The sequence below is a fragment of the Aspergillus brunneoviolaceus genome, assembly GCF_003184695.1.
Source record: "Aspergillus brunneoviolaceus CBS 621.78 unplaced genomic scaffold BO95scaffold_28, whole genome shotgun sequence".
Taxonomy (NCBI): Eukaryota; Fungi; Ascomycota; class Eurotiomycetes; order Eurotiales; family Aspergillaceae; genus Aspergillus; species Aspergillus brunneoviolaceus.
In genome coordinates, this window is record NW_020290758.1 from 284,859 (window position 1) to 299,180 (window position 14,322).

Below are 14,322 nucleotides of genomic sequence, written 5' to 3' on the forward strand. Positions count from 1 at the left end.
AAAATACTTTGTATTTGATTACTCTAATTATATTATTATTTACATTATTTGATATTATTAAGTCTACAAGACTTTTAATCTTTAAAATATATGATTATAACTATTTAGTATTTTTATATAATTTATATTCCATTATTACCAGCATTAAAATTAATTATATTAATATATTATATAATATATATATTAACACTAATTATTCCGCTATTATTATGAATAAAAATTTTATTAAATTAATTATAATGAATATTCAATTATTATATAGAATACTAAATATTAAAAGCCTCGGCTCTGACTACTAAACAGAAATCTATACAATTTCTTTAAATTGGCTGTTTTTAATTAAATTCTTTATTAAATTAACTTTTATTTATTTATATTATTATCTAAGCTTAAATAGTTTCTAGTAAAAGATCTAATCTATTTATTTGAAATAATATGATAGATTATAGAAATATTATTTCTAATATAAAACGTAGTATAAATATAATATATTTATATTAAGATCTTATATTTACAATTTAATATAAGGATATAAACTATATTACAATATATATAATATTCTAAAAATATATTATTATACTATTATATTTAGAAATATATATTTTTATTAAGATTAAAATATCTAAAGCTCTTTTTATATAAAACTATATTTTTAATTTAGTAACTACTATATCTACCAGTAATACTATATTATATATATATTTAATAGATTATTAATTCTTTTTTCTTAAAATATCTAATAAAACTTTTAAATCTATTATTCTAGCTTATTATATTTACTTAGATATTTTATCTAATAAAAAATTATTATTATATATTATATTAACTACAACTATACTAAATATACTTATATTTATTCAAATAATAAAAAACTAAACAGTTATATAATTATTAATCTGGTTAATTGTAAATATTATTACTATATTTTCAGAAATCTAATAAATATATATATTATATATTATTAAAACTAGTATATTAGAGAAAAGTATTAAAAAAATAAAAAAAAATAAAAAAAATAAATATTAAAATATTAAAGAATATTTTATATAGCTAATTTAAAACCGCCCGTAAAATAGCTAATAATCTGTATTTTATTCTTAAATATATTTATTAGTCTAATATTTTTACTACTCCCGATACTAATAATATTATTATCTTACTAAATAAAATAATTATATACAACTATAATAAAAAAAGTATAATGAAGTATTTAATTAAAATTATTAATAACTATAAATTTAGACATTATCTAATAGAAATAATATCGGAACTGTTATTATATCCCAGAATAGTAAATATAGATATTTTTATATAACAAATAAAAAAACTAAATTTTTAGAATTTATATCTACTATATAAATCCTTAAAACAGAAAAATAATTAATAATATATTTAAATTACTATAAAAATAAGACAAGCTGGAATTTACTAAATCTTATATATTATTTAACTATTCTAGTTTTATAATATAAAAAATATTTAAATCAAAAACAGTAAATATAGATATAAAAATTATATAATAATTAATTTTTAAAATACTAATATTAAAGCTGTTTAAAATATCTATTTTATTTTATATTTAAAAAACTTATTTAAGCTTATATATATTATTGATATATTATTATTAATATATTATTATTAATATATTATTATTAATATATTATTATTAATACTACTAAGATATTTTATCATTAGCTTATATAATATAATTATCAAAACTATTTTACTATTCTAAATTATTAAAATCAAAAGATTTTTAATATTATTATTAAAAAATATTTTAATAGTATTTTATATATATAATATAACATAAATCTATTTCTAAATAATCTTGTTTGTATTAAAATATATATAAACAACTTTATCGCCGGCTCCGAGACGTTTAATAGTATAAATAATAATAAAAAAGTAAAAGAAATTAATCTTAATAATTATTTATATTATCTTTATAAGATTTTCAAATATATAAAATTATTAATCTAAAAATTAAACTGCGAAAAACTTTTATTATATTCTTATTTATAAAAGTCTTAAAACTATATATCAATATTTTTAGATTTATTATATTTAAATTATTATTAATCTTACAATAGTATAAATATTTTAATATCAAATTAAATATTATATTAATTAAATGTCTCTAAATATAGTTATAAAGTTTATGTTTGAATTAATATAAATAATTCTTAATGTATTAGAAAAATAAATTCATATTATAAATACAAATTAGTTATTTTATTAGCTATAAAAATAATTATAATAAAAGTTTTAAAAAAGTTTTATATATTTTTCTATTCGTTTTTTCTATTATTAAAAATTAAGAACCTGTCTGGAGCAAGCCGTTAAAAAATAATACTAATCTAATATTAATATAATTAATTATATATAGATAACAAACAGCTTTATTAAACATAACTAAATTATTAATTTATAAAAAATTTTAAACTTAGATTTTGTTTTTTTTTATTTTTTAAAATATTTAATATATATAACTATAAAAAAGACTAATATAAATATCTTTTAAAATTTTTAAAATATTAATAATAAAAAATTACCTTAAATTATAAATAAAGTATATATCTTCTAATTTCAATAAAAAGAATTTATCCGGAAGTATTATTAATGATATTAAATATTAAAATAATTTTCTTCAAGTAAAAAATTGTGGTTAGGTTTTTAAATAAGAAATATTTTTTATTTTATTATATATTATAAAAATCTAGTTTTAAAATCTTAAATAAAAACCGTCTTCGCTTTTATTATATGCTAAAAAAATAGAACTTAATATTATAAATAAGAATTGATTTTTTTTAGAGAATAAATAATTCTACTATCTCTATAAGTATATTATAATAATCTTAATATTATAAATTATTATTATTTAATATTATTATAATATATATACCGGCGACAGTAGATAATACTAATTTATGAATTTTATTATATATTTTAATACAAATATATTCTAATATTATAACAAATCTGTTAATTATTCATATATTATATTCTTATATATTTAATTTAAATAATAATTTTTAGAAAATATTTTAAAATTATTATAAGGCCAAAAATATTATAAATAATAAGATTTTTATATTAAATATAGCTGTAAGTATAAAAAAATAATTTAGAATTATATAAAAAAAATAAGTTTTTTAATATTATAAAATATATTACAATTATATTATTAGAAAACCTATAGTCTAAGCCGCTATATATATTAATAATAAATATAAAATTATATAATACTAATATCTTACTAAAACTATATTAAATTATAATGTTAAAAATATTTTTAAAAATTAAAGTATACAGTAGTTAATATAACTATTAAAATATTATAATATATAATTTTTATAAATTTTAATTTTTAAATTAATTAAAATCTCTGGCTCATACTATTTTTTATTTTACAAAATATATAAATAACCGATATTAAGTCTAAAATAAAATATTATTTTTATAAAAATTAAAAAAACTAAATTATTTTAGATATTAACTTATTTAAATAAAAATAAATTATTTAAATAGTCTGGTCTTAAAAATATATTCTAATTATATAATATTACTTTTATATATGTTAATAAAATTTTAATTTTAAAAATATATAATATTATTAAAGCTTTTTTTTTCATAGCTAAATTAGCTAAAAATAATAGAAATTAAATATAATAATTAATTGAAAAAATATATTTAATTTTATTAACCAGCTGCTTAATATTTATATACTTTTTAGTAAATAAATATATATTATAAAATTAATAATAGTAAATAGATATAATATTATAAAATATATTAAATAATTTATAAAAACTATTAATAGTCCGGTCTTAACTTTAAGAATAATTATAATCTAATTTTAAATAATATATTCTAAAACTTATAATTATTATTATTATATTTTTATAATTATAATATATCTAGTATAATATTATTATAATATATTTTAACATTAAACTCTAAAATTAATTTATATATATATATTTATTAATATACCTCTATAAATCACCCAGTAAAATCTAATAATTTGAAAAAATATTATATAATTTCCAGCAAGTAGTATTTTTTTAAAAATAAAATAATTAATAAAATATTATATATACCCGGATCTAAATTCTTAAAATAGAATATTATATTTATATTTCTAAAAAAATAATTTTCTTTTTACTATATTCAATATAAGAGAAATTAAAGCTATATTATATAAATTTAAAAAATTATATAAATAAAATATTTTAGTAAGCTAGTATAGTTTCTAAATAATTTTATATACTAAAATTATAAAACTAGAATAATTATTATCAGTTAATAAATTTATATTAATAAATTTCTTATAAACTATAATATTATTAATTATTATACAAAAAAATCTTTATAAACTCTAATTACTAAAATATTTTATATAAAAATCTTAATCTTATTAACTCAGACTAATCGAAAAAATATTAAAATATCAAATTAACTAGTAATAAAAATATATATTATTATTAAGTATATTATATATTAACTTTAATATTTAATAGTCTTTTTCTAATTTATTAATAAAAATATTATTAAATATATTTTATATTATTTTAAGACTTTTCTATTTAATATTATATATAAATAAAATTTTAGTAAATAATTTAAAGTTTATACTAATATTTTATTTATAAAATAATAATAATATAAAATCTATAAAAATTTATATTATTATATATATAAAATCTTTAACATTAAAGTTTATTTATGAATAGATAATTTTAGTAACTTTATTTATACTAGCTAAATATATAATATTTTATTAAATATTTTATAAAATTAATTTTCTGTATAAGTTTACTATAAAATTAGACTTATTTATTAATAATAAAATAATTATATATATAGACTTTACTAATATAATTAATCTTATTTATATATCTCTAATTTTAAACTTAATATAATAAATTAATATTAGATTATTTTATAGAAAAAATATATATTAAAATAATAAAATAAATTTTTAATATATTAATTAAAAAATCTTATAAATAATTTTATTTAGCTGCTTTTTATAGTAGATTTTGTATTATTTAAATATTTACTTAAATAAGTAATTTGAATATTATTCATATTATTTTACATATTTTAGTAGTATTATTATATAAAAAACTAGTTTTATCTTTTATAATTATTCTATTAGTGGCAGTTGTTAACTCTATTTTATATGATTATTCTAGTATTTTAGTATTAAAAAATATAGCTCGTCTTTTCTATTATAATAATTTTATATAATTTAAATAGTTTTAGAATATTTAAATCTTATAGTAAACTAAAAAAATATATAAAATATCTAGTCTTTTATTAGCTAGACAGTTTACTATCTTAGCTGATAGTTTAGATAAATATTTAAATAGCTGGAATCCATCTCTTTTCATACTCTTCTTAAATTTATAAATACTTACTTGATTTTTTTTATATTATATATATAAAGGCTTTACTAGAGACGGGAGATGGCCGGAAGGCGGCCGGAGTCGGCAGTTTTAGTAGGCATCCGCAGGGTTGGCCAACATATTCAGAAATAATAAAAAATAAAAAATAAGAAAATTTAAAAATACTAAGTAAGTAAATATAAAAAAATCTGGTATCAAGTAAAGAAACAGACTGTATAGTTATCAAATATAAAAGACATACTATTAATATCTAACTAATATAGAAAAAAGTATAAATAATAAAAAATTAATAATAAAATAAGAATATATAAAAAGATACACAGACGAGTAATCCATATAAAAAAGTTAATATTGAAAAAATAAAAATAATACTGTACTAAAAGAAATCCGGTAGATATAAATATGAAGAAAATATAAAATAAAAAAAAGAAGTAGAGCAGGTGTAGAAAATAAAAAAATATATTTAAAAAATAGAATTATATAGAATAAAGTAAAACTAAATGAGAAATACTAGAACCAACTTATTATATATTAATAAAAAAATTATTAATAATAATTAGAAGATAGGAACATGGTATTTAAAAAATATGATAATAAATAGATATGTTGCTGATAAAAAGAAAGAAGATAACCGAAGACTTACTAAAAATCTGAAAATTAGTTAAAATAAAACTGTTAGTATATATAAAATAAAAAACATATAAATATAATATTTAGAAATAAAAAATTAAGATTTGTAAATATATTAGAAAATTAAGTATTAAAAATAAAGACAGAACATACTATTAATCAATATAAATATATTATTTAATATATGAAAGATAGTTATATTAAAAAGAAAATTTATAAAAACCGAAATAGGTATAAATAATAATATAGTAGACTGTAAGAACTGATAATATAGAGTTTTCTAAGGTGGTATACAGTAGGAACAATACTGCTTCCAGTAAATAAAAATTGGTGGCAGCCATAATTATTTAAATAAAAAATATAAAATTTTTTATAACTATAAATAATAATAAAATTATAATTCTTTTAATTAATTATATCAGTTTTAATACGCAGATTTGAATATAAGTTTTTAATTAAATATAGTTTAATTATAGTATAAATAAATAAAGAAATATTTGTGTTTACTAGAATACAGTTAGTTAAAATAATATTATTTTTAATCTTATAAAAAAGTAGATTTTAAAAATATTCAACTCTTTGGTTTAATATATAAAACTAATACTAATAATTTTTAGAAATATTTTAGTAGATTTAATAATAATACTAGAAATTAATCTACCGAGCTTAATATTTATTATAATTAATGAATAACTTATATTAAAACAGACTAGAATATACAAATAGATATCATTTAAGCTAGTAAATATAATTATAGATTATTATATATATAAATATTTGAAATATTTTTTAAAACAGTCGGATTTAATAATAGAAGTTGTATATATTATATAGATAATAAGAATAATAAATATAATATTTACTATATTATAAAAAATACTTATATAAAGTATTATTAGATGAAAAAATATTACTATAATTATTACAAAAATCGAAAAAGTATTAGTTAGAATAGAAAATATAAAATAATAAAATAGTAAAATATTTAGTTGTTTATTTATATATTTAAAAATTATTATTTCTATAAATAATAGAATAGAATATTTATTAATAATATTATTTATAATAACTTAGACTATATAAATATTATTAAAAGATAGTTTATTATATAATATATTATCAGATATTTTTTAACAAATCTAATTAGTAGATATTTCTTAGAATATTCTATAAATTATTTTATATAGACAGGCTTATATAAAAAATATAGTTATATTAATAAGAATTATTATACTAGTATTAAAATTCAGAATATTCTTAGAATTTAGATAAAGTAAAATCTATAATAATAGTATATATATTTGAATAATTATAAGTATTATTATTATAGTTATTTTAATTATTCTAATAATTATTTTAAGATTAGTTATTATTAGTGTAACTATACTAATCTTATACTTAATTTCAAAATTAATATAGTTAATTCTACAGCTGTCAATTATTTAGTTATTTATATTTAAACTTAAAAATAGATATAAAAATACTTAATAAAAATATTAATTTTATTATTATATATTCTAATTATTAGAGTTTTATTAATATGACTGCTGTTAATATAGTTATTAGTATATTTAATCATTTTATTAATATAATTAGAATTACTAAAATTACTAAAGAAATATTATAGTTTTTATATTAGTTCTGATTCTAATAAAATAATATTTAATTATTTAATCCATTATCTAAGAATTTTTATTCTTACTATTATTCTATATATCTTATAATTAATATTTTTTTAGAATTATTATTAATATTATTTTTCTATAACATAAGTAAGATCTTTCTAATTATATTATTATTAATTAAACTGTTTAAAAAATATATTAAGTATTATAGTTTTAATTAGTCTGAATATACCAGTTCTTAAATAAAGATTAAAGTAATTCTATATATAAATAATTTGATTAAATATATTATTTATTTACGTACTATAAAAATAATATATTATATTTTATATAAATTGACTAATATATCTATTAGTTTAGATATTAGATAAACTATAGTATATAATATTTAATTCTCTTATTATTATAAATATATTTAGTTTAAATTCTTTTTTTATTTTTTTGAATTAGCTATTAGTAAGAGTTATTTATAATATTAAATATTTTTTATATTAAATAATTTGGTTGTATACTAGATAAATTAATATAATATTTTAAAAATGTACTTATAAATTCTTTTTAACCGCAGGTTTTTTATAATACTTAACTATATTTTTAAAATAATTAAAAGGATAAAAAACTTTTAAAATAATTAAAAAAATAAAAATCTTTTTATAGTATATATTTAATTGACTTATTTTATTACTTTATTACCAGCTATATCATAATAAAAAAACCGATAATTTCAGGCTTTAATTTTTTAAAATAAATAATATAGTAGATAATATTTGGGTTATTAGAATAAAAATATTCAAAAAGAATTTTAAATATATTATTGAATAAAAGACTACTACTACCGGAAAAAACAGAAGAAGATATATTATACTAAAAATTATTTTTAATATTACTTTTAAAAATAGAAAAATAATTAAAAATTTATTTAAAAATAATATTAGTATAAACAGTATAAATAGGCTAAACTACTTAATTACTTATATTTATTAAAATCTAAATATAAATATAAGTATTAATATAGACAGAATATTAGATATATTAATAAATAAAATATTTAACAGTCCGGTATTAGAATTAATATTATTAAAATTAATTCAAAATACTATACCGAGAAAAGTCTATAAAAGTAGATTTATATATAAATTAAATAAAAAATTTATCTAACTAAATTAGCTATAACAAAATATATTAAATCTAAATAATCCAAGATATTAAAAATCACTAGAAAAAGAGATTATATATATAAAAATAAAAAACATTAAACTCGAATGTATATTAAAAAATAAAAAATTAGAATAGAATAATAAAATAATATATAAAAAATAAGTAACTTATTTTATTTATTATAAATTTATTTTAAAATTATCAGCTTGTCTATAATCAAACTAATATCTAAAAATGATAAAATATCTTTATATTTGATATTATCGGCTTTAGAATATAAAAAACTACTTTTATTATTTATATATATTAAAAATATTAATACCGAAAAATAAATATATAAAAAATTAAATAACTAAAAGTTAATAGAATATAAAAATAATTCTTAATAATATATTTATAGTTTAAAACTAAGTTAACTATAAAATAAATTAATAAATATTTCTTATAAAATATATAAATAGAAAAAAATTAATATTAATAAACAAGTTATAGATCTTAAATAAATTTAACTAAAAAAACAAATAGTTTAAAAATAATTAGTCGGTACTTTTTAAGATTTTAGATTTTAAAATTACTATATAAATAGTTCGGATTTAGGTTTAAAAAGATAATTAGACTTTTAAAAAAGAAATAAATATTTTTATTTAAAACAGATTTGTTAATACTTTAAGAAAATAAATATAGATAACTTTAAACAGATATAAAAATAGAAGTAATGTAAATAATATAATAAATATAAAATAAAATATTTATATTAAATTATTCTTAATTTAGACTTATCAATAATGTAAAGAATTATATAACTTAATATACTAATTCTAAGCTAGATATAGATATTAATATATTAATATTAGATATTATAAATAAATAGTCCGGAACTTTCTAATAATACTTAATAATATTAAGATTATAATAATTAGATATATATTTAAAAGTATCAATATAATAAATAATTAAACAGAAAGATAAAAGTATACTAAAATTAATAGATATAGATATAATATAATCGAAAATAATATAGTTAGTAAATAAATATAAAGTAAAATAATAAAAAAATAATTTTAAGAATAGTAAATATATATAGAGTTCGGTTTAACTAGTTAAATAATTAAAATAGGACTTAACAGACCTAATAATCTATAAATAAAAACAAAATAAATAAATTAAAAAATAAAAAATATAGCAACCGGCAGAACTATAAATATAAAATATAAAAAACAGACTATAAAATACTTAAAAATATAAAAATTAATAAAAATAAAAAATAAATATAAGAATAATAAAAAAGTAGTATATTTTTTTTTTAAAAAAATATACTAAAATATATGTAAATAGCTGCAGGATATGCTATTATATATTATAATCAAAATTTAATATAATTTATTAATATAATTATAATTATTTAAAATAATAAAAAATAGAAAGAATTAATAATCTTGAAGTTTCGCTGCTAAAACAGTAAGAAAAATGGCCATACAAATAAACAGCAGAATATTATTATAGATAAATAAACAAACGGTAACAATATATAACAGTTTAGATTATTTCTATTAATTCTACTGTTGTTTTTTGTTTTTAGTAGTTCTTTTATCTGCTGGTTTCTTATAAGAAATAGTAAACTAACTAATATAATCGACTTTATTATATTTATACTCATCAGCTGCAACTGTCATATAGTTTCTAATATTAAGTAACTTATTTAGTTATGAAATCTATACTTTCTATCATATATATATTGTAGTTAGCTATTACTGAACAGATTATTTCATAAAATATAAATAATATAATTATAAGATTAAAATTATTAGAATAATGTAATAAAATAAAATATTTCTTTGATTTCTGAAACAGCTTTTATTTTTTATAAATAATATAGTCAGCTTGTTTAATAATTACATAACTGATATGTCAAATCTGTTACATAAACTTCTTTCTGTAATAACTGCCAAGATTGAAAGGGCCGGTTGGGTCCATACAACTGGATTAATAGATGTGCAGTCAGAGCTGATCCATACAGTGAATTAGAACTGCAGGTAGTATTAGCTGAACAGCTAATCTTTTTATTAATTTCTATTGTTTCTTTCTTGTACTTCTGAATATCACATTTACTATATTTTCTGCCTTTAGTATTCTTTGGCTTCTCAACATTCTGTCTTGTTTTCCTTTTTATGATAAACTTACTTCATAGGCCTAGTTTGTACTTTGAGATCCAGTTCAAGAATCTTAATAAGAGTGATCAATATAATAAACTCCTATGAAGATAAATTATAAAATCAGAGGAATTAACACAGAAAGTTCTGCTGCTACCATAAATGACGGTCAGACAGGTGGACATCGAATAAACCACAGAATATGAGCATAGCTGAACAAATCTGACACAGACGGCAGAATCCTAATAGATAAACTATCTAAGACAAAGGCGGAGTTTGAAATACTCTGTAATCACTTTCCCCTTGACTGTACTAAACATTTTCCTGGCACACTTATCACCTCCACACGATTTTTTAAAAATTCTATAGCCCAACATACAGATATCCAAGATGCCTTCCCTGGAAGATCAGAATGTCTCCAGTGAATTTACCATGGTAAGTTTGTAAAACCTTCGTCACACTCCCCAGTTCAACATGAAGTCGAGATCCCCCAGGCAACCTCAGCTGCTAATGATACTAAATAGGCCTTTAAAGAAATAGCTAAGTGCGAGCATAGTACACATCACGCAGTTCTGCGGACACACAACTGATCGTTATTCAACCAGAGGCGAGGAAGCAGCGCTGGCCCTGGAGAAGCACCTGAGTGAACTCGAAACCAGAATTGATGAGCTTTTTCGCCAATGCAATAGTGGCAAGGCCGTGTCCTCCAGCGACACTGAACTTGGCCAGATGGAGACGCATCCGCAGCCGGCAGTTGGCAATCAATCCTCAAACAGACCCGCCAAATAAAATTGACCGTCCGCTGTCTTTTCCATGACCCCTTTCTCTGTTATAATTCCATCAATCAGTGTAGCTGGTGTGATATCAAATGCTGGGTTCCAAACGTTGATTCCCTCTGCAGCTATACGCACAGTCTCCAAATTTCCGCCCTTAGACGTATCGCCTTCACAGGGCCCCTTGATTTGAGTAACCTCATCGGCCGGCCGTTCTTCTATCACAATGTCATTTCCAGATTTGGTCGACAAATCGATAGTGGTGAGTGGCGCGGCAACGAGGAACTTCACACCATGATATCTTGCCAGGACAGCAAGTCCATACGTCCCTATTTTGTTGGCAGTATCACCATTGGCTGCGACTCTATCCGCACCGACGACGATCGCATTCACACCAGCCTTGGAATTTGCAAGTAGTGCGGCGGACATAGAGTCTGTTATCAGCGTGGAGGGAATACAATCATGAACTAGTTCGAATGCCGTGAGCCGAGAACCTTGGTTGTAAGGTCTTGTTTCAGTGCAGTACGCATGCCGCAGACTATTCATTGATGCTAAGCTGCGGATGACTCCCAGGGCCGTTCCGTAACCGGATGTCGCTAGAGACCTGGATGAATGTTAGAAATTCAAATCCCGATTCTCCTCGATGGTGGACTCACCCTGTATTGCAATGAGTCAAAACAGTGGCCTCTGACTGCCCCGGAACCACCGCATTCGACATGATCCATTTAGCGCCATTTTCCCCAATCTGCTTGTTGTCTTGAACATCCTTTACCAACATCGCCTCCGAGGCTTTTATAAAGGAGACAGCAACCCCGTGACCTGTCGCCCCAGCCTGGCTAGCACTCTGAGACACCACGAGCTCGAGCTTTCGCGCAGCATCACCTAGGTTGACAGCCGTGGGCCTGCTGCTCACCAGGTATTGCAGCTTCTCTATAATGAAAAGACGAACTTCGTCTGCATCTGAAGATAACCCCTCATTTGAAATCAGTAGGTGAAGCTCAGACGCAAGGGCAAGTGCTGCTACTATGGCGATAGCCGGCGCACCGCGGACTTGCATAGTCTTAATAGCATGCCAAGCTTGTTCACTCGTCTTGACATCAATATACTTTTCCACGTAGGGAAGTTGCAATTGGTCGAGAATTGCGAGGACACCGTCTCGATATTTGATGGCTTGCAAAGTCATGTTTGCGATATCCACCTCAGAAAAGGATCAATGGACCGTCCCGTAATTTCGAAGTGCTAGAAACGCTACCAATGGAGACAAAGAAAAGACAGAGGTGTTGGCTGGACTGTATTGCTCTGATATTTAACCGGTGGGGAAGTCCTTCTCGTTTGTTTGGAGGCGTTGCTAGGTACAGGCGGTCTAATTGGTGGGGAGAATGTGGCAAGTGGAATTTCAAGCCTCTGAGCCGAGCACACTAGGTCGTACTACTCACTACCTACTCAGGTAGGACTATCACCTGTTCCAGGCAGCATAACACCTGGCCCAGGCAGCATAACACCTGGCCCAGGCAGCATAACACCCTTCAAGGTTCAATTTTCTTTCTATGGAAGTTTTTACATGTTATATTCTTGTAGAGAAGAATAAGTAACTTAGCCCCTACCACGTCTCCACCTATTTCTAGTGACCCTTTCTATTTGATGAAGATGTGCACCAGAGACCGTGTCAGTTGATCATGTTTTGTCTCTGGCCTAAGTCTCTGAACTTGATTTGCTAATCTCCATAGGGCACTGTACCAGGGAGAGGTGTGAGATTTACCCAGTCCGCACAGAACTTGCACTGGCCTTCAAGCTCGAACCCAATTCTCCATAATTCAATTCATTACCACGGCAATGCTTTCCTTCATGGTTCCCTCTACCGCAAGGGTCGAGTAAGGCGATGGTCCCTCAGAATTTGTTGAATTGGTAAAGAACTCGCAAATCTCCTTCGGAGGATCGAGGTGATATTAACGGTTTAATTCGTCAATCTGCGGATATGTACAGCACTACTCCATGTGGATCAGGATAAGCATGTATAAGACCACTAGCTCATGGATATGATTCAAACGAACCATTATTGCCGCGGATGAAAGCATCACCATAGCTCCGTGTTAATCGGCCATTGACAAACTCTTCAGATTTCTCCAAAGCTATGTTCATGTAGCCATCTACAGACTGCAGTTCACCTAGGAGATTGTATGTCAGCTTGCAATGGTTCAGAAGTTGAAAATATCGGTAAGTTGTTCCATCTTTGCCACACCCATCCTCGCAAGCTGGGATTCCAGTTGGGATATGAGCAGGTAGTCGAACAAAGTAGCTCGGGAAGGTACCTTTATAAACAACACCGGAGTTCAATTTAATAGTCACTGGAGCACCGATTATTTCGCCAAGGAAAGCCGAGGGATCTTTCCCTTCAGAAGGTGCACCATTCTCCATCTTGACAGAACTGAATTTGGATAAGTTGGTGATCCTAGATTCAGCAACTTTCAGAAGTCTGAGAGTCGGCCCCGCTGGCGAAAGTTGTTCTCGATTTGTCAGGGAACTTCTAGCCCCGGAAGCCAGCACTAGTCTCCAGAGTTAAGGCACGTGTTCT

The 14,322-nt window shown here is 21.4% G+C and overlaps 2 protein-coding genes across 2 annotated transcripts; both read right to left on the bottom strand.

Moving 5' to 3' along the window:
• Nucleotides 1-11,322: 11,322 nt before the first annotated feature.
• BO95DRAFT_442138 (S-methyl-5-thioribose-1-phosphate isomerase) lies at nt 11,323-13,128 on the bottom strand. Its single transcript, XM_025586355.1, has 2 exons — nt 12,407-13,128; nt 11,323-12,354 (listed from the first exon to the last, which is right to left on the bottom strand). The coding sequence occupies exons 1-2, from the start codon at nt 12,931-12,933 to the stop codon at nt 11,739-11,741; spliced, it is 1,143 nt and encodes a 380-aa protein (XP_025442946.1). The 5' UTR covers nt 12,934-13,128; the 3' UTR covers nt 11,323-11,738.
• A 98-nt stretch (nt 13,129-13,226) lies between these two features.
• BO95DRAFT_473031 (U4/U6-U5 snRNP complex subunit LSM6) lies at nt 13,227-14,165 on the bottom strand (the record flags this gene model as incomplete). Its single annotated transcript, XM_025589697.1, has 3 exons — nt 13,227-13,735; nt 13,802-13,915; nt 14,060-14,165. 3 exons carry the CDS (start codon nt 14,163-14,165, stop codon nt 13,713-13,715), a joined length of 243 nt encoding a protein of 80 aa, XP_025442947.1. The 3' UTR covers nt 13,227-13,712.
• Nucleotides 14,166-14,322: the final 157 nt, after the last annotated feature.

Excerpts from the sequence above, each read along its gene's own strand:
- BO95DRAFT_442138 (XM_025586355.1), bottom strand. The coding sequence starts at position 12,933 with ATGACTTTGCAAGCCATCAAATATCGAGACGGTGTCCTCGCAATTCTC. Across the intron at positions 12,355-12,406 it reads TTGACTCATTGCAATACAGG|GTCTCTAGCGACATCCGGTT; the intron begins GTGAGTCCACCA and ends ACATTCATCCAG.